The sequence below is a fragment of the Triturus cristatus genome, chromosome 1_2 (genome assembly GCF_964204655.1).
Source record: "Triturus cristatus chromosome 1_2, aTriCri1.1, whole genome shotgun sequence".
NCBI classification, from domain to species: Eukaryota; Metazoa; Chordata; class Amphibia; order Caudata; family Salamandridae; genus Triturus; species Triturus cristatus.
Window position 1 is genome coordinate 1,174,592,975 of NC_140580.1, and position 26,676 is coordinate 1,174,619,650.

The 26,676-nt window shown below is 53.4% G+C and overlaps 1 protein-coding gene across 2 annotated transcripts in view; it reads right to left on the bottom strand.

Annotated features, from left to right (window-relative positions):
• Positions 1–26,676, bottom strand: part of NUP188 (nucleoporin 188) — a 1,223,536-nt gene that overhangs the window by 104,238 nt on the left and 1,092,622 nt on the right. For both annotated transcript variants that reach the window (XM_085614037.1, XM_085614036.1), the window contains exons 35-38: positions 16,883–17,083; positions 16,394–16,486; positions 15,684–15,848; positions 15,461–15,598 (exon numbers count right to left, since the gene is read on the bottom strand). In XM_085614037.1, coding sequence (XP_085470163.1) covers positions 15,461–15,598; positions 15,684–15,848; positions 16,394–16,486; positions 16,883–17,083 — 597 coding nt within the window. The remainder of the gene's footprint in view (positions 1–15,460; positions 15,599–15,683; positions 15,849–16,393; positions 16,487–16,882; positions 17,084–26,676) is intronic.

Below are 26,676 nucleotides of genomic sequence, written 5' to 3' on the forward strand. Positions count from 1 at the left end.
GAGTCCCCTCTGCTTTCAGGTTTCCTTCATCACCGATCCAGGCTTGGATCTCGCTGAACATCGACACTGGTCGCCTGCCAGCAACTCTTCTTTCAGGCTCCTGAGGCTACAACGAGGACTTCCGACACCTGGACGAACCTTTCACAGCCGCAGCCTCTGGGCTAGGTAACTCGAGCATTTCGGTGCTCCATCGCAGGTTCGCTTTACAAGTGTCCAGTTCCTTTTTCGTTTAGTCCCACTGATCGGATCACTCCGGAATCAGTAACTTTAGACTTTGTAAACTTCTCCCCTTCCACTTGCAGTGTAATGGTTTCGTGCCCTCGGGCATTTGTGTAAATTGTGCAACCAGAAGTATTTTCCTAAGAGTTTTGTATTGTGCTTAGCTCCCTGACTCAAAGAGCCAGGGTAGTCTTGTTATAAATAAATATCCTTTATTTTCATAACAACTTGTGTGGTGTCCTTTCACTTGGTGTTCAAGGGGTATATGTGATGGTAAACAGCTGGCTTAACACGCCCTCTAGAGTTTAGCCTAAGACTGCTCGTATCCACGCTACTAGGATAGCTGGTCTATAAGGTTGACTTACAACCAATCATCAATAAGGGTTGTTTGGAATGATACACAGTGATCACTAGAATAGTGAGCACTACATATCAGGCCAACTTCTCACATTGGTGAGCAGCGGTTGGGATTTGAGCTTGCTGTTGTTTTACCACACACGTATCCTAAGAATATTGCAGTGAAAGATCACATAAGTACCCAGGTACATATAACTTAACTTAGAATACTCCGAGTTCTACTGAACCGGCTGTTGTAGTGTAACAGGGCTTAGCACACCCTGACTACAACTCTTAGCAAGGGATCAGTAGGTAAACACATAGTGTAGGTAGGTGCATCACTTACACCTCACTAGAAAAGCATGTCGGTCCACGGAGAGTCTTCGCAGACTCCCTTAGTGGTCGGTGACCCTCCACAGGTCGTGTCACGATATGCAGCTCTTAGCTTCAAGGAGATGCGACAACTGTGCGCCTCCAGGAAGCTAAACCAGGGTTCTAACCCTACCATCGCAATTCTGATAGGTCTCTTAGAGGCGTACGATGCTAGGAGGTCCTCTAACACAGGTCCCCCCAGTGCTGATGGGAACATGCCTCCCTTAGAGGGAACCCTCGGTGACCCAGACCTCGACCTCCACACAGAGGAGGACGACGAGGAGGAGTTATCAGGGGACGAGGCAGACAAAGGTCCAGTGGTAGTCGGCAGGCTTACAAGGACCAACTTAAGCAGGCATGAGAATGGAACTGGGGGAGCCCCGGGCCCACGCTCAAGCAGGCCTAACCTTGGGAACGGACGAGCTAGGTCTCTCTCCAGAGGCTCTGGCAGATCGGTTCACACACGTCTCTCAGGCATCTTCTCAGAGAGGAATGACGTCCCCTCAGAGAAGGGAGCATGAGGCGAAGATGAGGGAAGTCAATCTGAGGATCGAGCGGGAAGAACTTGCCCTCGCCAAAGAAAGACTTGCCCTGGCCCGAGAGCAGAAATTGAGTGGGTTAGATCCCACTGGTTGCAGCATTCTCAATAGAGAGAAAGACAGGGGTATAGACACTAGACACCTGAGTAAAATAGTGCCCCCCTTTAAACAAGGGGACGACATCCACAAGTGGATAACTGCCTTGGAGAGGGCCTGCACTGTCCAGTGCGTCCCCCCAAGTCAGTGGGCAGCTATACTGTGGCTTTCCTTTGAAGGTAAAGGAAGGGACAAGCTCCTCACTACTAGAGCTGAGGATGCTAACAACTACCAAGTCCTGAAGAACACACTGATTGATGGGTTCGGCTTAAACCCGGAACAGTACCGGGTGCTGTTCCGGGACACCCAGAAAATTCAGTCTCAGGATTGGACTGACTTTGTCGATTGTGCCACTAAGGCTTTGGAAGGCTGGTTGCTGGGTAGCAAGGTTACTGATTACACAGGATTGTACAATCTTATCATGCGAGAACAGATTTTAAACAACTGTCAGAACCAATTGTTGCATCAGCACCTTGTCGACTCGGATCTGACCTCTCCCCAAGAATTGGGAAAGAAGGCAGACAGATGGGTCAGAACAAGGGTCAAGCAGAACCAGAACCAGAACCAGAACCAGGGTGGTCAGAAGAAAGCAGACCAGAAGGGTAGTAACAAGAATGAACAAAATGACCAGAAGTCTTCGACAGGTCCCCAACAAACCAAAGAGGGTGGGGGTCAGGCTTCACAGAAGAAGACGACTCAAGAAGGCCAGTCAAAAAGGTGGTGCCAATACTGTAAAAGTAAGACTCACTGGTTTAGTGAGTGCACCAAGAAAGGAGGGCAAACTCCTACCACTGCAGCCCCTAAGGCACCTGCGCCCCCTAGTACAGTCAGCAGTGGTAGTGCGCCTCCCAAGGCATTAGTTGGGTTAACCTTGGGAACCGAGGGGAGTGACGACTTAGTCGGCACACTCACTCAGGCCGTCCTTGTCTGTACAGGGGATATGGATATGTCCCCTGATGCCAGTCCCAATACTTTGGGCTAATACAGACAGACACCTTTGATTAATGGAAAAGTGGCTCAGGCCTACAGGGACACTTGTGCCAGTGTCACCATGGTGACGCCTAACTTTGTGGACCCTGGACAGATCATGCTAGGTACCAGTTACCTAGTGACCAATGCCAGCAACGTCACTACCAATCACAGTATGGCAGTTATTGATTTCTCCTGGGGAGGGGTAAGTGGCCCGAAAAAGGTTGTGGTTAGTTCAGACCTCCCCGTAGAATGTCTGTTGGGCAATGATTTGGAAACGTCACAATGGTCAGAAGTGGAGCAGAGGACTCACATGGAAATGTTAGGCTTGCCAGCACATGTCCTTGCTGTGACCAGGTCACAGGCCAAAAGGTGCCCCACTGAACAGGTGCTGGATCCTGGAAGAACGGACCAGACACCTTCCAAGAAGAGGAGCAGTAAGGGTAAGGCTTTACCTTCCCCCTTGCCCCAGGTCGTGGATCAAGTCTCCGAGGAGGCTGACCTTAAAGAACTGAGGGAAACTGAGCCGAAAGAGCTTGAACCTGGTCAGGTTGAGTTTCGGGGCTCAGAGGGACCCTCCAGGGAAGACCTGGGGAAGGCACAGTTAGACTGCCCCTCCCTTGAACCCCTCAGACAGCAGGCTGCTGCTGAGGCTGCAGGGAACGCCACAGGTACCCACAAAGTGTACTGGGACGATGGACTCCTGTACTCCGAGGCAAGAGACCCCAAACCTGGTGCGACCAGGAGGCTGGTCATCCCCTTGTCTCTGAGAGGTTTCCTTCTTACCTTGGCCCACGAGATTCCCCTTGCAGGTCACTTAGGCCAGAATAAGACTTGGGACAGAATTGTTCCACACTTTCACTGGCCCCACATGTCCGAAGATACGAAGGAGTTTTGCCGCTCCTGTGTCACTTGCCAAGCCAGCAGTAAGTCAGGTGGCACGACAAAGGCCCCCCTCATACCACTACCGGTGGTGGGGGTACCCTTTGAACGAGTGGGGATCGACATTGTCGGACCAATGGAACCCCAGACAGCATCAGGGCACAAGTTTATACTGGTGGTGGTGGACCACGCCACTAGGTATCCTGAAGCTATTCCACTTAGGACCACTACAGCACCTGTGGTGGCACGGGCCCTACTTGGAGTGTTCTCCAGAGTGGGCTTCCCTAAGGAGGTCGTCTCAGACAGAGGTGCAAACTTCATGTCGGGATATCTGACTGCAATGTGGAAGGAGTGTGGTGTCAACTACAAGTTCACCACACCCTATCACCCACAATGCAATGGGCTTGTTGAGAGATTCAACAGGACCCTAAAAGGGATGATTCACGGACTACCTGAAAAGCTTCGGCGGAGATGGGATGTCCTGATACCCTGCCTCTTGTTCGCCTACAGAGAGGTCCCGCAGAAGGGGGTTGGCTACAGCCCTTTTGAGCTTCTGTTCGGACATCCTGTAAGGGGACCCCTTTGTTTGGTAAAGGAAGGATGGGAGAGACCTCTCAGAAAGCCGGCATCGAACATTGTGGACTATGTACTCGGTCTCCGCTCGCGGATGGCGGAGTACATGGAAAAGGCGTCTAAAAACCTTGAGGCGAGCCAAGAATTACAGAAAGCTTGGCACGACCAAAAGGCTGTCCTGACTGTGTACCAGCCTGGACAGAAGGTGTGGGTGCTGGAGCCAGTGGCCCCAGCAGCACTCAAAGACAAATGGTCTGGGCCCCACACGATCATTGAGCAAAAGGGAGAGGTCACCTACTTGGTAGACCTGGGAACTCCCCGGAGCCCCCACAGGGTGCTCCATGTAAACAGGCTCAAGGCATATGTCGACAGGGAGGGCATGGGCTTGCTCATGGCCACAGACGAGGGGCAGGAAGAGGAGAGTGACCCTCTCCCGGACCTGCTCTCTCAGAACCCTGACGATGGGTCAGTAGATGGTGTTGTCTTTTGTGGCAGCCTCTCTGGACATCAACAAAAGGATTGTAAACAGGTTCTTCAAACCTTTCGACATATGTTCTCTCTGACGCCCAGTCAGACCAATAGGTGTACCCATGGGGTCGACACTGGGGACAGTCTGCCCGTAAAGAGTAAAATCTATCGGCAACCTGATCATGTCAGAGACTGCATCAAGACGGAGGTGCAGAAAATGTTGGAGCTGGGAGTCATTGAACCCTCGGACAGCCCCTGGGCTAGTCCCGTAGTTCTCGTGCCGAAACCTCACACCCAGGGCGGTAAGAAAGAGATGAGGTTTTGCGTGGACTATAGAGGTCTCAATGCAGTCACTAAGACTGACGCCCACCCAATACCAAGAGCAGACGAACCTATCGACCGGTTGGCTTCGGCCAGCTACTTAAGTACGTTTGACCTGACAGCTGGGTATTGGCAAATCAGGTTAGCTGAGGAGGCCAAGCCCAAAACAGCATTTTCTACCCCGGGTGGGCATTATCAGTTCGTGGTAATGCCCTTTGGTTTGAAAAATGCACCTGCCACCTTCCAAAGGCTGGTGAATCGAGTTCTCACCGGGTTGGACGAATTCTGCGCGGCGTATCTGGACGATATCGCTGTCTTTAGCTCCACCTGGGAGGATCACCTGGTCCACCTGAGGAAAGTGTTAGAGGCCCTGCAAAAGGCAGGTCTCACTATCAAGGCCACTAAGTGCCAGATAGGGCAGACACAGGTTGTATACCTGGGCCACCTTGTAGGTGGGGGCCAGGTTCAACCATTGGAGAGCAAAATACAGGCCATCCAGGACTGGGCTCCTCCAACCACCCAGACTCAGGTTCGAGCTTTCTTGGGCCTGACTGGTTATTACCGGAAATTTGTCAGAAATTATGGATCCATTGTGACCCCGCTAAACGACCTGACAAGTAAAAAGATGCCAAAAAAAGTTCAGTGGACAGCAAGCTGTCAGAAGGCATTCGATGACCTAAAGCAGGCCATGTGCACAGCGCCTATCCTAAAGAGTCCAGACTACTCCAGACCATTCATTGTCCAAACAGACGCTTCGGAGCTGGGTGTGGGAGCTGTTCTATCTCAACTGAATTTTGATGGTCATGACCAGCCCATAGCTTTTATTAGCAGGAGGCTGACCCCCAGAGAGAAGAATTGGTCAGCCATTGAGAGGGAGGCCTTTGCTGTGGTTTGGGCCCTGAAGAAGTTGAGGCCATACTTGTTTGGCACTCACTTCAAGATTCAGACAGACCATAAGCCCCTCTTGTGGCTAAATCAAATGAAGGGTGAAAACCCCAAACTACTTAGGTGGTCCATTTCCCTACAGGGGATGGACTTCACAGTGGAGCATAGACCTGGCACTGATCATGGCAATGCAGATGGGCTCTCCAGGTATTTCCACTTAGAGCAAGAAGACTCACCTGGTCAAGGTTAGCTTATTGTCCCAAAGTTTGGGGGGGGGGGGGGGGTCATGTAGGAGAGTAGGGTCTGCAATCCTATGATCACCCAGATTTTTTGCTTTTGCTTCATTGGTTTATGACTTTCCCCGGCTGTGGGCCTGCCAATCAGACCCACAGCCTAGCTGTTCTCTCTCGAAATTAAACACATGTACATTAGGTGCATCCACCAATTGGAACTGGGCCGCCTTGTCAGTCCCTGTCTCAGCATACCACAGGTATCCAGGGCATCGGTGTACCCAGGGCCTACCAGGGGCTGCCGCATGTATTATGCCACCCCTGGAATGGCCGCCCAAATCTGACACAAATGGCTGCACGACAGCTGGGGCAACGTGGTGTAATCACCCGTTGCTGTAGGTGTAGTATTCCTACACCTAACCCTAAAATGGACACATGGATTCCTATCAGTCACTCCTATGGCAGGCCTTATCAATCCTGAAGGCAGAGTGCAGGGAATCATGTGGGACAGTGCTCTGGCGCGAGCTGAGTCCGTCGACGGCTTGCGGAACCAAGTCCTAATAGCCGTTCCATGGTGACGCGGGCCAACTACTTTTAAATGCATTATAATCCTCGCGGTTATTTGCTAACTTTGGCATCGCATCACCTACACATGTCGAGTAAGGTGTCATACGAATTGGAATACGAACCCCTCACCAGTTCTGGCGACGGGGTTAGCATTCCCTCCTTTTTAGAGGGGCACGACATGGAAGTAACCTTGAACCCCGGTTAAAGTTGACTCAAGCCTCAGCATCACAAAATGGATGCTGCCACCAGACACAAGTCTGACCTCCTGCTGCTGGGAGACCTTCCAGCGAGGGGAGCTTGGACAAAGGGTTTCCTGTCGAGGGCGGTGTTGGCACCATCCCAGACAGGGTTTGTGTATCCCAGGTAGGCAGGGCTGAAAGGAAGGTGATTGCCAGTGGCACCCCGGTGCTCACTGTGCATAGCCCGGCTCAAACCAGTTTCGGGGGCACACTAGCCCCTGAGCTGGGGCGAAGCCGGACAAAGGATAGGGGTGTAACCACCCCCCTCCTGGCTCCACCCATAGGTAGAACCTAGTCACGGGCCAGCCCCTTTTCTTAGAATAAAGGTAGGAGCGAGTCCCCTTCCCAAATTGGATAATTCTGAATCTTGAACTACTTTCCACGAAAGGAACTCTTGACTATTTCTGAAGACTCTCCCTTGTGGCTAAGGAGTAGCCACCCTGCACCAGCAGGCACCACCTAAGCGCTTGCGGTTTGCTGTAAGTCTCTCCTACGGATCAAGACTGCCCAGCTCGACGAGACCCGAGTTCCCTGCCATCTCTGACCTTTTACCTACCTCATCAGCCCAGCTGAGAGCCGTAGGTGTGACGAGACCTGCGGGACCGGCCATCTTCAGAACCTGCACGACGCTTATCTAGCACGCCCACCGAGGGACCCTCGAGTGAGTGCACCTAGGGTTTGAAGAAGCCCTAACCCTGAGCAGCTCCAGCACCGAAGTCCGCCTCCCCAGCATCCACGAGATCTGCGTGGGGGCCCTTCTGCTCCTTGCTGTTCACCGCGTTGTCCGACCACTCGCCGACCGGCTTGTGGCCCTCTTCACGACGCACCACGTTTGTTCCATCACTGGTCTGGTTGCTCCAGACTGGCCCTTGCTCCCCTTCAACAGAGGAGTACCTCGGACCCTCCTGGTCCACTCCAGACGCCATCTTGACTCCACCGCGTGGGTTGCCACTGCCAAGATCCGCTGCCCCATTCCTGGGCCCAGCCTCATCGACAGCAGACACCTGCGTGGGACAGCTCGCCCTCCCTCCTGGTCGCCGCCGCGCCTCCTGGTCCGAGGAACAGCCGAGTCCGACGTCATCCACTCACCTGGTCGAGGTGACTTCAGCCGGTACCCTCCTGGTGCCCACACGATCGCTGGCTAGCGGTTGAGAACTGAGTCCCCTCTGCTTTCAGGTTTCCTTCATCACCGATCCAGGCTTGGATCTCGCTGAACATCGACACTGGTCGCCTGCCAGCAACTCTTCTTTCAGGCTCCTGAGGCTACAACGAGGACTTCCGACACCTGGCCGAACCTTCCACAGCCACAGCCTCTGGGCTAGGTAACTCGAGCATTTCGGTGCTCCATCGCAGGTTCGCTTTACAAGTGTCCAGTTCCTTTTTCGTTTAGTCCCACTGATCGGATCACTCCGGAATCAGTAACTTTAGACTTTCTAAACTTCTCCCCTTCCACTTGCAGTGTAATGGTTTCGTGCCCTCGGGCATTTGTGTAAATTGTGCAACCAGAAGTATTTTCCTAAGAGTTTTGTATTGTGCTTAGCTCCCTGACTCAAAGAGCCAGGGTAGTCTTGTTATAAATAAATATCCTTTATTTTCATAACAACTTGTGTGGTGTCCTTTCACTTGGTGTTCAAGGGGTATATGTGATGGTAAACAGCTGGCTTAACACGCCCTCTAGAGTTTAGCCTAAGACTGCTCGTATCCACGCTACTAGGATAGCTGGTCTATAAGGTTGACTTACAACCAATCATCAATAAGGGTTGTTTGGAATGATACACAGTGATCACTAGAATAGTGAGCACTACATATCAGGCCAACTTCTCACAGTGTCTTCCTCTTTTTAGCAGCTGCACGGCAGGTCTTCTTGTTTCTTGATCTTCTTTGCTGTTTTGGAATCTGGATCTGAGGAAGGAAGGTTCAGGGTGCCCCTAAATACTAAATTTAGGGGCGTTACAGGTAGGTAAAGGGCAGGGACCACTGGGTCCCTGCCCTGGGGTGGGTACACCCCCTATCCTGCCACTCTCCTGTGGGAGGGGGGCAGTGGCCTAGTCCTGATTGGGCAGGGCTCTCCATCTTCAAGATGGCGAGAGCCCGGAGATGTGCTTCACCTCGCCTCCCCCACCTGAGGGGTGGGGTTCACAGAGGCCGGCACATCCCCTGTCCTTCCTTGGGGTTTCCGTACAGTCTTCCCGCCAGAGTGGGGGTTTAGAACCGACAGGGGCCAGTTGCTGAGTACAGCAAGTGGCCTGGAGAAGCTCACAAAGGCGGCATGCCTTTGAAGCTTCCCCTGCCCATCCAGGGGGAGGAGACCTAGCACCTCGCCCAGGATGTGCATTGTTGCAGGCCCAGGAGAGCGGATGGCTCTCTACCCAGGGGTGAGGCAGGCCCTCAGACAAGACGTGGATTGCAGGTTAGGTTCAGGGGGCATCTCTAAGATGCCCTCTGTCGTGCATTGTACATTAGATCCTGCACTGGCATCAGTGCGGGTTTAATGTGCTGAGAAGTTTGATACCAAACTTCTCAGTCTTCAGTGGAGTCATCATGGTGTTGTGGAGTTCGTGTTCGCGATCTCCCAGCACCATATACTCTTAAATGACAGCACAGCACTTACAGTGCCCAGGAATGGACCTGGGTACTGTATGCACAGGGCTCATGCATCCACACCACTGGCATAGGGCACCCAGCTAGAGGGGTGGCTGATGTATGCCAGGGCAGTGTGTGTTGTGGGCATGGCACACAGGGATGTGTGCCATGTTTGTTCTATACCCAGACACTCAGCCTGCAAGGGCAGAGTGTTTGTGTCTGGGTACATGGCCTCTAAGGATGGCACAATAAATGCTGCAGCCCTTAGGGGCCTTCCCAGGTCCCAAGGCCCTGGGTACCTAGTGTAACATCTATCAGGGGCTGACATGTGGCCAGGGTTTGTCAATTTGGGTTTAGGTTTCAGCACAGTTTTTAGGGAAGGAACATAGGCCCTGGGTACCTGATTGGCAGGAGCCCAGGGCACACTCAGTCAAAGTACATTCAGCAAAAAGTGGGGGCATACCATGCAAGAAAGATGGCACTTTCTCACAGCGCGCGTCGAAGTTGACACCGCGACATCATCCCGGCGATCACGATGCGGAGTCGACCAATGCCACCTACCAACGTGCAGGGGTACTGCTAAGAAAAAATTTCTTCGGATTCAGTCTTACGTCTGGGGGTAATTCTAAGGTAAGGAATCTATAACTACAGTCTCTTTCAGATGTTTTGATTTAACATTTCTTATAAATTCTCTATCTCCGGAACACTCCGGCAGATCTTTTTTGTTTTGGTGTCTAAATTCTTATATAAACTACAGACTATTTTTATAAATTGATGTCTGCTATCTTTACTGTTGTGTCGATTTTTTCTTCAATTGTTTTGGTGCTTATGTTGGTAAACAAAGATTCTATAAATAAAACAATGAATCAAACTATCAATCATAAGAGCTAACAGCTCATTTGTCCTTTGCTGTTCTTGACAGTTTGCAATGCTCTCCCACCCAGGAATGGAACAGGAAGGGTGGAACAGTTCAGAGTCAGATGCATCACCTATGTGAAATGGAACATTAGATGGATTCCTAAAGACAGTCATGTATGTTTAAAAACGTCTCTTCTCGGGGAAAGTCTTCCAGGATCGTGCACTGAGAACGTACTGTGAGTGTTGTACAAGTTACTTACCTTCAGTAACAATGTATCTGGTAGAGACGGATGTAGCCGCAGATTCCTTAACATAGAATTATCCCCAGGAGTGAGACTGGACCCGGAAAACTTTCTTGCCCAGCATCTCTGCGCGCCGGGGGCCGGCACCTCACGACTCCGCCCCAACGTCCTCCGCGGGCGTGACGTCAGCGAGGTCACATAAGCCCCACCCAGGCATCCGACGTCAGTTTGCTTCGGAGAACTTTTACGCGCCACAGCGCGGAGCCATCACAACAAAACTGAGAAGAGCATGGGAACAGTGTGCGAAAAAACCAGAGAAACAAAAGAGAGAAAAACAAAAGGTGAGAAAAATCACCAGACGGCACCAAGCACCAGAAGGCGATAACAGCAGGTCAGAGCAGGAAAAGAGCAGAGCACCACTCGGAGGAACAACTATGAAAGCCAAGGTGAAAACACCAGGTGGCAGTAAAGCACCAGAAGACCAGAGCAGCGATGCCATAGCAAGAAAAGCACAAAGCACCACTCCGCGGAACCACCTTGCAAGCCAAGGCAAGAGCCATCCTGGAGGCACAAGCATTGGAAAGCGCCGTGACAGAAAGAGAGAGAGAGATCGAGTCTGCAATCACAACCACAAAGGGAAGGGCCACAAGCCCAGAACAGAGGAGCAACAGCAAGTCATCCCCAGACTACACAGCCAAGGATGGCCATACCTCCTGAAAGGAGCAGGAAGTCAAAGGACAGAAAATCCATCCGCAGACCACAGTGTCAAGGAGGGCCATAACCCCTGAATGGATTCGGAGGTCAAAGGACAGGTAACCCATCTGCAGACTACACTGTAAAGGAGGGCCACAACCCCTGAAAGGATTAGGAGGCCAAAGGACAGGTAAAAGAACCTCTAAGGAAGAAGACCGGTAGGGAACCACAAACACTAACCACAAAGGGACGAGCAAAGGTAGGCCCTCACGCTGGAGAGAAACCAGCTAAAGAGAAGCCTGACCGAAAGAAAACTAAGACAAGCCACCCAGAGGGAGGAGACTGCAGAAACCCAAGCAGAGGGTCCTCGCAGAACGGGGAAGAAGGGTGGGTCGTGAAGGAATCTGCGAATAGAACCGTCTCTACCAGATACATCGTTACCGAAGGTATCTAACTTGTACATCTGATAGAGACTACTAGCCGCAAATTCCTTAACGTAGAATAGATAACCTAGCCATACCCAGAAGGGAGGAGGGCCTGCGAGAGAACCCGCCCACCCGGAGAGACACAGAGCCCCAGCAGGGGACATGTGATAGGGACAAGAAGGGAAAGGCCAGGATATCCTAAGCCCTACCAAGGGAGAACTGCCCAACACCCCGCAGGGGCAGACAGCGCCCGAAAAGCCTTCAGGAACACAAGGACCACCTCAACCCTCAGGGAGGAGAGGTTGAACCGGAGGCAGGGCCCCCCTGAAGAAACACAGACACAGTGACAGAAGAGAGCTGAACACACCCCATCCGTAAGCAGCGGACAAGGCAGGGACGGCTCCACCGCCAACAGTGCACACGGAAGAAGAAAGGCACAAGAGAATACATCAAAGGCCACAATGGTGTAGCAGAACAAACAGGACTGCCCTGGCATGACAGCCAGCAGCAGACAACACCACTGAACAATGCACCCAGGACCAACTAGACGTCCGCCGAAGGCAGAGGCCAGGAGGGGTCAAGAAGAGCCAGGACACGCCCCACGAGAGGGGCCTGCACCCACTGAGCCCTGAAGAGGAACTAGGGAGAAAGAAAGAAAGAAAGAAAGAAAGAAGAACAGAAGGGCAAAACCGCGACAACGAAAGGCCGTTGACAGTAGGCCAGACCAGGCCCACGACACAGCGATCCAGGAGACGGAAGGCCTGGGGCGCAACGCAAGCCACTCCAAAACCACCAGCAAGAAGATCACACTCGCGACATACCGTGACGCCACGGAGAGCAGAAGTCCGAAGGACGACTACACCTCCCCAGCACATGATAAAGCTATATAACAGCTACCACTACCCCACATAGGGTATGTTACGTCCCAGAACATGGGAACCCTCTTAGGTTAAAAGTATCCGCAGCAAAGGACAAACAGAAGATCCTGCAAAGAAAAAAACGCAGATTGCTTGCCAATCAGCCAATAATGAAAAGACAGAAGGCCTAAACTCAGGACCTGCATGGCTTAGCAACAGCCAAAACCACAAGTCAAAAAAGGGGGCTGGAACAGCAGCCAACAGCACCAAAGTCCTAACAAAAGGACCTGAAGGCACATGAACCACACAGAACACACAACCGGGGCTACTCGATACAAGGCCCCAGTACAAAAACGGAAGAACACCTCCCTAACACAGACCGACCCACAGGTCACTGAGGAGGCGGAGGAGGGCGAAGCCCCACAAGAAACCTCTGAATGGCAGAATCTGCAGGGGCGTGGAACAAAAGAGTGCCATCAAAGGGAAGGTCCACCAACCGTTCCGTCACGTTCTCCGGGAACACACTATCCCGGAGCCAGGCATGGCGACAAAGGGCCACAGAAGTAGCCATGGTACGACCAAGCACCTCCGAAACGTCCAGAGCCGAGCGAAGAATAAAGGACGCCAGCTCTCAGCCATCCAACACATTGTGCCTCAGATCAACACAGGCACCCTCCTGAGTAGCGGCAGGGCTAAGGGACTCAGCCGAGTCCCACAAGCAAAAAGTGGCCCTTGCCAAAACAAAAAGAGTGTTAAGGGCCCGCAAAGCCGCACTGGTGGAGGCGAAGATATTGCGGCCCCCCCAGGAATCCAACCAGCGGGCCTCGCGTGACGGAGGGGACAACACGGATGGAAGAGAGGGAAAGGCAGTCTGCAAAAGAGGGCCCCTGGTAGAGGGGTGGAGGGAAAGACAGACAGGGTCATGCGGTGCAGAAGCGGCTGGGGCACCGTGTCTCCATTGGCGGGCTGCCCCCAAGCCCCCAAAAGAGACGTGTGAAGCGAAGCCTCAAAGGGAAGAAGCAGCTCCCTACCCCCATAACCCTGATGGAGGACTTCCAGAAGATGATCTGTGGGGAAATGGGCAGCTGGATCGCCCATGAGCAAGATCCCCGCCGCTGTGGAAACAGGCCAAGCAAAAACCGCACCGGCCTCAGTAGGGCCCCGTGGAGGGGAAAGCAGCTCCTCGGTGGGCGACGGCTGCAAACTAAGGCGACCGTCACCCAGGCCAATCGGAGGAAGGAAAGGCCAAGTCCGAAAAGGAGGAGGAGGAGGCGGGGTGGCTGAGGAATGGGGAACCTGAGGTCCTTCCAGCTAAGACTGCGGGGGTGGCGACGCCGATGAGCCGTCTTTGGAAGATGCCGGGGAAAACGCCACGACGCGGCGGCCCGTCTCCGGAGAAGACGAGACCAACAAGCGCCGAACCTCTGGGAAGAGGGAGCGTCCGAAGACGACTCAACGACCCGGCGCCGTAGAGTCCACGACCGGTGTCAGGTCAACGTCGACCGGCGCCGAAGGGGACACCGGAACAACCTCTGCCACAACTCGCGGTGCAGGAGACCGGAGCTGGGTCGGAGCCGGGGCGGCCAGGGAACAGCGCCGAAAAGGCGTTGAGTCGACCAACGAGGCAGCCGCCTGCCCACAGGGCCGAGGGGGACTCGAGGACACGCCCCGAGTCCCGGCAACCTGCCGCGACACCACAGGGGGGTTTGCGGCGAGGCAGAGGCGCCCGGGTCCGAAGGAGGGAACCCTGAAGGACCGCACCCTGACGGCCCCACATCCTCCGAACCGGGATCCGGGGCCGCCGCCGGAGCCCCCGCACGCGGCAAGGGACCCGCAGACATCCCAGGAGGTGAAGGAGGAGATGGAAGAGCCAAAGAGGCCTGCAAGGCCGCCGCATAGGCCTCCAACTGGGCCGGCACATAGGATGGTGACGCGCGGGGCCGCACCACCCGTGGAGAACCCACGCCCCCAACAGGCCAGAGACCGGGCCTCGGGGACAAACTGCAACACTTACCAACAGGTGAGAGACGCCCTTGCAGGCTGGGAGAGGGACGATGTCGGAGACGAAGGCGGCGGTTCTTGAAGCCGTCCGCAGGGGATGGATGCGGCGATGCCGCCGACCTGGACATGCGTGCCGACAGGAGCTTCATCCGGCGCTCCCGCCGGTACTTCGGCTTCATCTGCTGACACGTCTCACAATCCTTTGAGTCGTGGTGCTCCCCCGAACACCATATACAGATGGGGTGAAGGTCCGTTGTCGACATCTGGCGCGTGCAAGACAAGCAGGTGTTAAAGCCCGAAGGCATTCACACACTGTACCAAAGAAAAACAAGAAAAGAAGGGCCAGGACACAATCCGGGTCCGTATTGCACGTGGAAAAGAAGAAAACTGACGTTGGCGCGCAGAGATGCTGGGCAAGAAGGTTTTCCGGGTCCAGTCTCGCGCCTGGGGCAATTCTACATTAAGGAATCTGCGTCTAGGAGTCACTATCAGATAATGAATTCAGTGAAGACCCAATGATGGAGGAAAATCGCTTTCTTTCACCCATGTCTATTACGAAATATGGAAGGAAATTGCAACCGTCCTATACCTTAAAAATGCGGATCTTAAGGATAGTTTTTACATGCATGCCACCACGTGTGTTTCACATTAATAAATGGAGCTGTTGCAGGCTTTAATCACCATCACGTACCCTGCACGGACTGTTGGCAGCATTTTCTCTGGATCGCCAACATCTATGTTGATCTTGCATAGATGGTTCTTATTTTCTGTTGTAAATTCAATCCAAAAAGTTCACATATCGAAGGATCTGAACATGAGTTCCCATGTGGCTGTAACTAATTCCAAGTACTCTATGTACAAGGCCCCCTGCAATCTACCCTTCCACTTCAAAGAAATGGAAAGAAAACTGCACCACAAACAGCACTCACTGTTACATCTGCATCTTCCTTTCCTTCCATACTCATGCAACCAATCCCATTTTGCCATGTCCACAAAGAAGACATTCACAAAGCACCAAAATGACATCCAATGCCCAATGGTCGAGCTGGAACCAGTAGTTTAAATCTCCAAGCTGGTCACACCCAGATCCACCTTCCACATCTACCTGAATATCCTTCATGAGCTGCGGCAAATGGAAGTGCCACTCCTTGGAGAAGCCGGACAGTTGAAGCAGGAAGCCCACGGTCTGATCTGCCTCTTCCAGGCAGGCGAGGTTCTGCACTGTCCTTACTGCATTGAGGCACTGTGGGGCACACAGAGAGGAAAGCGTTACAAACACCACAAATGTGTACTCACAGATAGCCCGAGACAGAGCAGGGGAAGCTAACCTGAAGAATCCTCTCCTGATGGACTCCCACGAAGTCCAGGGCCTCGGTCAGGAAGTTGTATCGAAGTGTCTTCAGCACACGCTCCATCAAGGACATGCAGAGACGGTAGACTCCTGGCCAGGAGGGGGCATCCAGAGCTTTTCGAGATGCACCGGACATGGCAGTCTGAGTGAGCGATGGAGAAAACAGGTTTAATAGGTGGCAATATGAGACTACTGAAAGAGTAGTAGAAGCTTTCCTTGCAGCCTGGCCAGAGTCCTTTCTTGCTGCCCTGCTTGAATGACTTCTAAGAGATGGACAAAAATCACTGGCGCTACTGTAATCACTGCTCTCTCGACATGTTTACCCACCCGAAGCATCCGAGTGCCAAATGCAATGGTGCTTTCAGTGCAGCAACAACTTCCTCAAATAGAACAGCACACAGACTTCCATCTTGCCACAAGAAGCAGTCGGAGGCTCAGAGTTACTGGGACCTGCAGAGGCCTTTGCACGGCTCCTATTCAGGTGGGATGTAGTTATAGGCCTGAATGGTCAAAGGCTCTTTAATCCTGCTGAACTGTGCGACTAAGATGCCGTATGGGGCTCATTACCGTGGCTGCTACTCTTGCACCCCTTGTTTAGCCCACGCTTTAGTCGCAAAGGGCTGAGCTGCTACAGAGCCAGCCTGAGATCAATCCCAGCCTTTTACCAGATAGACTGCGTCTACTCACCGGCAAGACTCCATTACTGCTCAGCTGATAGAGGCTCAGGAGGGGCAGACAGAAGCTCTGAGTCACACCAGCAGCAGCCATGGCAGCAGCACCCTGAGAAGCACACAGAAACATGGCATAGACGTTAGTGATCATTGCACACAAGCCTGATGAAGGCCACAGAACTCAACTAAAGAAACATGAAAGAACGGTCACAAGAGACTGCTCTAGCATGTTCAACTCTAGAAACAGAGAAGCAAGGACATGAGGAGGGAGACTAGGAAGAGACGGACACAAGGAGAAAGAAGGAGGTTAACGGAGAAAGATGAAGAACGAGACAAAAGAAACATGGAGAACGAGAGGGAGGGAAACGTGGAGAGATTGACAGAGACTGGGAGGTGAAAGGGAGGGAAAGGAGACTAAATAAGACACTCAAAGGTGAAACAGCAGAGTGTGCCTTACACAACACCGCTCTCCCTCCCGCTAGAGATCCCTGCAGGAGACGCATACCTGCGGCGTCTTTGCGATGGTCAGTAGAAGGTGCAATGTAGCCTCAGCAAAGTGAAGGTTCTGCTTCACCCGAAGGCTGACCTCCAACGTGCTGAAAATGGTCGGGAACAGAGGCAATTTTCTGGTCACCTGCAGCCAGAGCTGCCCGTCCTCATCCACCTCGCATAGCTCCTTAACCAGGTGCAGCGCCAAAACACACACCTATACAGCAAGCATGCAAGCCAGCAAAATGGGGGAAAGCGATACAAATTAGAGCATGAGATAAGAGTAAGGTAGAAACTGGTAGCACTAGTGTCCAAACTTGTGAACACTGAACAGCTGTCCCAATGTTTTTTGTTTAATCTGGAACACATTTTAATAGCGATCGATCCAATTATGATATATATATAATAGAGCAGTCACCACTCCGTAGTTATCGTTAGTATTACATTGAGATAAACTCTGACAAAAGTGGTAACATGGTATTGTGGCCCACAGGCATGTACATGAGGAAGGCTTATAAACACCTCAATGATACTGCATGTTATAGAAACAGACCGGGAACACTACCTGCAGGTTAATGATTTCATAAAGATTTATTAGGGCTGAAAGATCAGGCCTTTTCAACACAGATGAATGCAGATTTTTGAAGTAGAACATCTCAAGCTCCCAATTTTTTTACCCGATTCCTCAGTAAAGTTTATTTGAAAATACCTCTAAGAACATAGATGAATTTTTAAAGACATTTGATATTGAGCTTACCTTCACATATGAAAAACTTTACAGATTTCCTAAAAAGAGTGTCAGACAGAGTGAGAGTCAGACATGTTATTGATGACGTTGGAAGTCTCTGCCTTATATGGACAAGTTACTTAACTTTAGTAACGCCTTATCTGGTAGAGACCTGATCTAGCCAGAGATTGCTTACCTTTGAACTTCCAGGCGCCAGGCTGGATCTGGAAGATTCTTCTTAGCATTAGCCCTGTGCACCGGTAGGTGGCCTCGGTCGACTCCACATGACGGCGTATGGCGTCGAGTTAGTCGTCGTGACGGCCGCATCTATGTAGGGCCACCTCAGCACGCTGACGTCAGTACTTTTCTCAACTTTCCATGATAGAAGGGCAGAGCCATGAAGTTGACTGACAGTGGTGTGTTTAAACAACTAGGGCCTTGAAGGGGAAGAGCCCTGACATGAAGAACTGATCCGCAGAGCAGGGAGGATGGGTGGGTCGCTAAGGAATCTGTGGCTAGATCATGTCTCTACCAGATAAGGCGTTACCGAATCGTAAGCAACTTTTCCATCTTATAGAGACATCTAGCCGCAGATTGCTTACCTTTGAACAGATACCTAAGCAATACCATCCCCAGAGGGACAGCGGAAAAGTTTAAACCAAAAAGTCCTGTAGGACTGAACAGCCAAAGAGGCCCTCCCTACGGACCTGATTGTCCAGACAATAATGCTTGGCAAACATGTCCAGGGATGCCCACATAGCCGCCTGGCAAATGTCAAGGACCAGGACAGCACTCTGAAGAGCCGTGGTGGCTGCCTTAGCTCTGGTTGAATGAGCTCTGAGGCCTTCAGGAGGCTGGCTCTTCGCCAAAGCGTAACACATTTTAATGCAGAGGATAACCCATCACAAAATGGTCCTCTTTTGTACAGCACGCCCCTTCTTTGCCCCAACGAACAAGTTACTTACCTTCGGTAACGATGTATCTGTAAGAAACATTAGTTAGTTACATTCCTCACCTTAGAATATCCCCAGGCGTCAGACTGGATCCGGAAGATTTTTCGTCAGCAATACCCCTTGCGCGTCGCTAGGCGTCGTCTGCGGCTCCGCGTACGTCGTCGGCGTCGTGCGCCGGGATGACGTCGTCGGAGTACTTAGACGCCGCCCTCGCGCGCTGACGTCAGTTCTTGTACATAGCCTTCCGCGCCAGGAACGCAGAGCCATGCAAAGACCGACACTGGTGCCAAAAATAAAATCTAGGGGCCTGAAAAGGATAACTTTAACCCTAGATGTCAGTTCGCAGAACGGGGAGGATGGGTGGGTCGGTGAGGAATCTAACTAACTAATGTTTCTTACAGATACATCGTTACCGAAGGTAAGTAACTTGTTCATCTGAAAGAAACACGTTAGTTAGATTCCTCACCTTAGAATAGATACCCAAGCAATACCATCCCCGGTGGTGGGTCTGCGAACCAAGATCACACCAGAAAGTCCTGGAGGACAGAACGGCCAAAGAAGCCATCCCTCTGGACTTGGCTGTCAAGGCAATAATGCCTGGCAAACGTGTGTAGCGAAGCCCACGTCGCCGCCTGACAGATGTCCTGCAAAGGGACTCCCCGTCCCAAGGCAGTAGTAGCCGCCGTGGCCCGAGTAGAATGGGCGCGCAGCCCAACAGGAGGGTCCTTTTTAGCTAAGGAATAGCAAATTTTTATACACAAAACGACCCACCGAGAGATGGTCCGTTTGTGCACAGCTTTCCCTTTCTTAGCGCCCACGTACCCAACAAAAAGCTGGTCGTCCACCCGGAACTGTTTTGTGCGGTCCAGATAAAAGGAGAGCGCACGTTTTGGGTCCAGACGGTGGAGCCTCTCTTCCTCTTTGGAAGGATGCGGAGGCGGAAAGAAGGTGGGCAAGGTGACAGACTGTCCAAGGTGAAATGGAGTCACCACTTTAGGAAGAAAGGAAGGACGAGGCCGAAGGACAACCTTGTCCGGATGAACAGACAGAAAAGGAGGCTTTGAAGATAAAGCCTGGAGCTCACTCACCCGTCTAGCTGAGGTGATGGCTACCAGAAAAGCAGTCTTAAGAGTCAGAAGACGAAGGGGACAATTGTGAAGAGGCTCGAAGGGAGCGCACATCAAGAATGTCAAGACCAGATTCAAGTCCCACTGAGGCATTACAAAAGGGACAGGAGGGAACGTGTGTGTAATGCCTTTGAGAAAGCGTGTAACCACAGGGGACTTGAAAAGAGAAGGCTGATCAGGAAGCCGCAAGAAGGCGGAGATGGCAGCAAGATAACCTTTCAGGGTGCCCAGGGCAGAGCCCTGCCGGGCCAGAGAAAGAAGAAAGAGGAGAACCTCAGAAAGAGGGGCGGAAAGGGGATCCACAGCCTTTGCTGTGCACCATGCCACAAATTTGTTCCACCGGCAGGCGTATACAGACTTTGTGGAGGGACGCCTGGCTGCCAGAATGATATCACAGACTTCAGGAGGCAAGTCAAATGGCATCAACTGCCGCCGCTCAATCTCCACGCATGGAGGTGGAGGCTGGACAGGTTTGGGTGGAGGACCGTCCCCTGCTGCTGCGACAGAAGATCCTCCCGAAGGGGCAGACGTATCGGGGGATTGGTCAACATACTGAGTAGCTCGGGATACCAGTATCTTTGTCCCCAATCCGGAGCCACCAAGATGACTTGGGCCCGGTCGTGCCTGATCTTCTTCAGGACTCTGGGCAGAAGTGGTATAGGCGGAAAGGCGTACAACAGACCGCAACTCCACTCGTGACGAAAAGCGTCGCCGAGCGAGCGCCGCCTTGGAAATTCCAACGCGCAGAACTGCTGACATTGCGCGTTCTCTTCGGTGGCGAATAGATCTAACCAAGGCTCTCCCCACTGCTGAAAGAGACCTTGCGCCACTTCGGAGTTCAGACGCCATTCGTGATCCATCATGCACCAGCGGCTGAGTTCGTCTGCTCTGGCGTTCAGAGAGCCCGCCAGATGTTGAACCACTAGGGTGACGCCCTGGTGTTCCAGCCATGTCCAGAGGCGCAGAGCCTCCTGACAAAGGGTCCCCACCCCGCCCTGTTTGTTGCAATACCACATGGCGGTGGTGTTGTCCGTGAACACCTGCACGACAGTTCCCCTGACAGAGGGAAGGAAGGCTTTCAGTGCAAGCCGGATCGCTCTCAACTCCAACAGGTTGATGTGGAGACGAGACTCCGCCGGAGACCAGAGGCCTCTGATCTCCGCCTCTCCCATATGGCCACCCCATCCCAGGAGGGACGCATCCGTCACTACGACATGCTCCGGTTGGGGAAGGGAGAGGCTCTTGCCCTTGACCCACTCGTGGTCCGTGAGCCATCACTGCAACTGCTGTGCAGTGCCCTCCGAGATCAAGACATGGTCGGACAGGTTGCCGTGATGCTGGGCCCACTGAAACTTCAGGTCCCACTGCAGAGCCCGCATGCGCCGCCTGGCGTGATGCACTAGTAGGATGCAGGAGGCCATCAGCCCCAGAAGCCGCAACACTAGCCTGACCGAAACCCGGGATAGAGGCCGAAAGATGGGAATCAGGGCCTGTATATCCCGGACCCGCTGTTCCGGTGGATGGACCCGGAACTGCGCCGAATCGAGAACCGCTCCGATGAAGAGGAGCTTCTGAGAGGGACTCAGGTGTGACTTCGGCACGTTGATGGAAAACCCCAGCAAATGCAGGAGATCCGCCGTAGTCTGGAGGTGGGAGACGACTGCCTGGGGCGAGCCCGCCTTCAACAACCAGTCGTCGAGATAGGGGAAGACTGGAACCCCTGATCTGCGCAGATGAGCTGCGACCACCGCCATCACTTTCGTGAACACCCGAGGGGCACTGGTGAGGCCGAAGGGGAGCACGGTAAACTGAAAGTACTCTTGGCCCACCGTGAACCGCAGGTAACGCCGGTGGGCCGGCAGGACGGGGATGTGGAAATATGCGTCCTGCAAGTCCAACGCTACCATCCAGTCTCCGGGGTCTAGGGCAGCTAGAACCTGAGCCAACGTTAGCATCTTGAACCTTTCCTTTCGGAGGAAGGCATTGACGTTCCGGAGGTCCAAGATAGGGCGTAGGCCCCCCTTGCCCTTCTTGGGAACCAGAAAGTAGTGGGAATAACAACCACGACCTACTTCTGGACTCGGAACACGCTCGACGGCCCCCTTGGCCAAGAGAGCCGAAACTTCCTCGCGGAGAAGATTCAAATGATCCCCCGAGATACGGTGGTGCTGCGGTGGCATGGCTGGAGGGGTCGTCTCGAAGGGGAGGGAGTAGCCCCTTCGGACAATTTGCAGCACCCACCTGTCCGATGTTATGGACCGCCAGTGGAGCAGGTGATGGCGAACTCTGCCGCCCACCGGCGTGGTATGGGCCTGAAAGCTCGGACTAGGAGGGCTTTGAGGCAGATGCTGCCGGGGTGGAAGTGGGCTGACCACGTCGGCCTCCATTTCCGCCACGGCGGAAACCACGTCCGCGACCGCGCGCAGGTTGGTTCTGCGGCTGGTGGCTTTGCGGACGTGAGGAGGCGCCCCTTCCTTGGCCACGAAAGGGGCGAAAAGCGGAGGTGTGCGCCCGCGGAGCCGAGAGGCCCAAGGACTTGGCCGTAGCCCGGGAGTCCTTAAAGCGGTTCAGCGCACTGTCCGCCTTCTCACCAAACAGGCGAGTGCCATCAAAGGGCATGTCCATGAGGGTGTTCTGGACATCCCCGGAAAATGACGTGGACCGCATCCAGGCGTGGCGGCGGAGCGCCACCGTGGTGGAAATCGCCCGACCCAGCGAGTCCGTGGTGTCAAGCCCACATCGTATGGCGTGCCGTGCTGCATCCCTCCCATCGGCCAAAGCCTGGTTAAGACGCGTCCGGACCTCCTCCGGACACAGGGGCAGCACGTCCTCCACCGTATCCCACAGGGAATGGGAATAACGGTCCAAGAGACAGGCGGTATTCAAGGACCGCAGGCCCAAACTAAGGGACGAGAACAGTTTCTTGCCAAACTGCTCGAGTCTCTTGGAATCCCGGTCCGGCGGAGCGGTCGGGAAGGAGGATTGGGAGGTAGAGGCCTGGATAACCAGACTCTCGGGGTGGGGTGTTGGGACAGGAAACTGGGGTCGCCCGGAGCAGGGCGGTGGCGCCTGGCAACGTTCCTATCCACAGGAGGAACTGTGGAGGGCTTGGACCAGGTGCCCTGCAGAACGTCAGTGAGGGCCTCATTGAACGGCAGCAGAGGCTCAGTGGAGCTTGCTGAGGTTTGAAGCACCTCAGTGAGGATGTTAGTCCTCACAGCCACGGCAGGCAACTCGAGCCCAAGGGCCTCGGCCGCCTTGCGCAGCACCACAGAAAATGCTGCACCCTCCTCCGAAGCCACGGTCGGAGGAGAAGTGAATCCAGTGTGACTGAACAGCCATAGGGTCCTCGAACCCCTCCCAGTCGCCCCCTTCTTCCGATTCCTGATAAACAGGAGAAATGATCGGAACCGGACTGTAGAGATGGTAGGACTCAAGCGGCGTCGGATGCGGCGTCGGTCGACGCCGTTGCGGCGCCGGGTCCGGAGGAGGGCTAAACTGGGGCGGTGTCGGCGCCAAAGGCGTCGGCGGCGCCGGTGACGGCGTCGGTGGTTCATTCGCCGGCGCCGGTGGAGGAGTGACTAGGTCAACCGGCGTCGACGGGGGCCCAGGCATGGGCCCCGCGGGGACCTGCGGCGTCGAGACCGGAGTCGTCAACGGCGCCGGGGCCGGAGCCGCCGGCAGGCAAGGTCGCCCAGTCGAGTCCGCGGGGCCCGAAGGCGCGCCAGCGGGCGTCGACGGCGGGGCCAGGCTCCTCATGGCCGAGAGGAAGGCACTGATCTCCGCCGGCGCCGCGTCAGTCCCAGGGACCGGAAGGTGTGGGGGCGGACGCGGCGCCTGCGGCTCCGCCGGAGCCGCGGGGGTGGAACCACCCTGACCCTCGACCGAGTCGCGCGACCGGCGAGGGGAGTCCGAAGAGCGGTGTCGCCTCTTGGACTTCTTTGAGCGTTTGGACTTACCTGACGACTTGGAGCCGGACGATCGATGGCGTCGGCTAGGGCTCCGCGAGCGATCCTTGGACCTCCTCCTGGACCGGGATCGCGCACGACGCGGAGCCGAGTGGCGAAGCTCGAGAAGCTTGCGGGACCGCTCCCGCCTAGCCTTCGAAGTCAGGGCCTGGCAGTCGTTGCACGACTCCGCGTCGTGGTCGGGGCCTAAACAGTAGAGGCACCGGCGGTGGTGATCGGTCACCGACATCAGTCGATGGCAATCCTCGCAAGCCTTGAACCCAGGCATCCTACCCGCACCAGATGTCGACAGACAAGGATCAAAAATGATCAAAAAGATTTAGTCAAAAAAGACTAAAAGGGGTAGCTCTCCCGGATCTGCGCTTACTGGCGCGGAAAAAAGAAGAACTGACGTCAGCGCGCGAGGGCGGCGTCTAAGTACTCCGACGACGTCATCCCGGCGCACGACGCCGACGACGGACGCGGAGCCGCAGACGACGCCTAGCGACGCGCAAGGGGTATTGCTGACGAAAAATCTTCCGGATCCAGTCTGACGCCTGGGGATATTCTAAGGTGAGGAATCTAACTAACGTGTTTCTTTCAGATTTACCCTACAAAGAGATGGTCATCCACCCGGAACTCTCTAGTGTGACTGAGGTAGAACGATAACGCTTTTTTTGGGTCCAGACGGTGGAGACGCTCTTCTTCCTTAGAAGGATGCGGAGAACAGAGAAGGTGGGAAAGGTGACAGATAGCCCTAGGTGGAAAGGTGTCACCACCTTAGGCAAAAAAGAAGCCCTAGTGCAGAGTCCTACCTTGTCCGGAAAGATGGTCCGGTAAGAAGGCTGAAAAGGAAGAGGTTGAAATTTGCTTGACCTCCTGGCAGAAGTTATTGCCACTAAAAAGGCTGTTTTGATTGTAAGCAGCCGGAGGGGGCAGTTGTGCAGTGGCTCGAATGGTGAACACATCAAATAAGTGAGGACCAACTTGATGTCCCACTGGTGCATGTTAAAAGGTGAGGGGGGGGGGGGGGAACAAATGTGTTAGCCCTTCAAGAATCTATTTACAATAGGGGACTTGAATGGCGATGGTTGATCTGGCAACCATAGAAAGGCAGAAAGGGCTGGAGGTAACCCTGCTGGGCAAGAGACATAATGAAAAGAAGAATGTCAGAGAGGTAGGCAGACAGGGGGTCAAAAGACAATTCTGTACAATATTTACAAAAATGTTGCCATCGGCAGGCATATACAGACTTTGTAGAGGGCTGTCTGGCCGCCAAAATAACTTCACATACTTCAAGAGGAAGGTCAAATGTAGTCAACTGTCGTTGCTCAATCTCCAAGCAAAGAGGCGGAGGGTTGACAGGTTATGGTGTAGAACCCTGCTGCTGTGACAGAAGTTTGTCCTGAAGGGGCAGCCTGATTGGAAGACCAATTTGCAACTCGAGATACCAAACTCTCCGTGCCCAGTCCTAAGCCACCAGAATGACTTGGGCCTGGTCGTTCCTGATCTTCTTGATCACTCTGTGCAGGAGTGATATGGGTGGAAAGGCGTTAAAGAGGCCTAAGCACCACCAGAGGCGAACAGCGTCGCTGAGCAAGAGCCGCCTTGGAAACTACAACGCACAAAACGGCTGACATTGTGCATTCTCTACGGAGGAGAACAGATCTAACCAAGGCTCTCCCCATCGCTGAAAGTGTCCTTGCACCACCTCCAGATGGAGATGACGTACGTGATCTGCTAGGCACCGACGGCTGAGTTCGTGCGCCCTGGCGTTCAGGGAACCGGCCAGGTGTTGAACCACCAGGAATACGCCCTGCTGTTCCAGCCAAGTCCAGAGACGTAAGGCCTCCTGACAGAGGGTCCATGACCCCACCCCGCCTTGTTTGTTGCAGTGCCACATGGCGGTGTCCGTGAGGACCTGAACCAGCTTTCCCTTGAGAGATGGCAAGAAGGCTTTCAGTGCCAAACGGATCGCACAAGGCTTTCACCGGAGTCCAGGGTCCTCTGATCTCCACCTTTCCCAGATGGCTGCTGTAGTAAAGTAGGATCTGCTTTTGTGTTTACCCCCACTTTTTGCTTGCTATCAGTCAGTTTTGGACCTAGTATGAAAGGGATAGCCTCTTCGGAATGAGGAAATATGAATTTTGTGATCAGTTATGTCCCCTATCGTAGACCCCAACGGCTCCATGTGCATGCTATAAGTACATGTATGTTCCCTCCAGTTCCAGTTTTGAAGACGCAAATATATGTGCGTCCACCGTCAACATGTCCTCTTTCAGATCCGCCATGAATGGGTCAGATATTCCATTCCTAAGTATGAAAGGCCACCGACTTTATGTGGTTTACTTTCCACATTTTACAGATTCAGGCGAGTAGGCCCAGAATTCTGTCATCAAGTCTTTTCCTGTCTTCTGTCTCTGAAAGCTCCAGTCTGAGCCTGCATCTGTATCCATGAACTTTGTCCTACTCCCTGCGCGGCTAACGGTGCCTGATCCAGCATATTGCCTGCCAAAAACTGTATTTCACCTTCAAGATTATCTACTCCGCTCCTCATCCGATGCATTCCTGTCTAGTAGTTTAGGTAAACATTCCTCCAGCTACCGTGCAAAGGGCCAGGCCTCGCTGTCCTCATGCAAGTAATTCATAGGCCCCGTTACCATGGAATATTCCTACCCCCTCGCATCTCATGTAGACACTTAGACGCTTGTACACGCACTAACAGTCAGTATAGAATAGATTCTATCCTAGAGACCTTTCCTTTTGGATAACACAGTTCTTTAAACATAGGATATTAGATATGATTTTGGATTAGGTTGACATGACCCCCAGACTTCTGTCTCCACATGTAGAGCTAAATGTCAAGTCTCCTTCACCCTCTAGTTGCACGTCAATCACACGTCATGCGGCTGCGCGCGCATCTCTGCCAAATATTTCTGCTGACATTGCAGGATTCTTTTATGGATCCACCCACTTGTGACATCATGTATAATGACGTTTATTAAATTACGCCCATATGACCGCCTCTATTAGTTACGTATGCACAGTTTATCTGT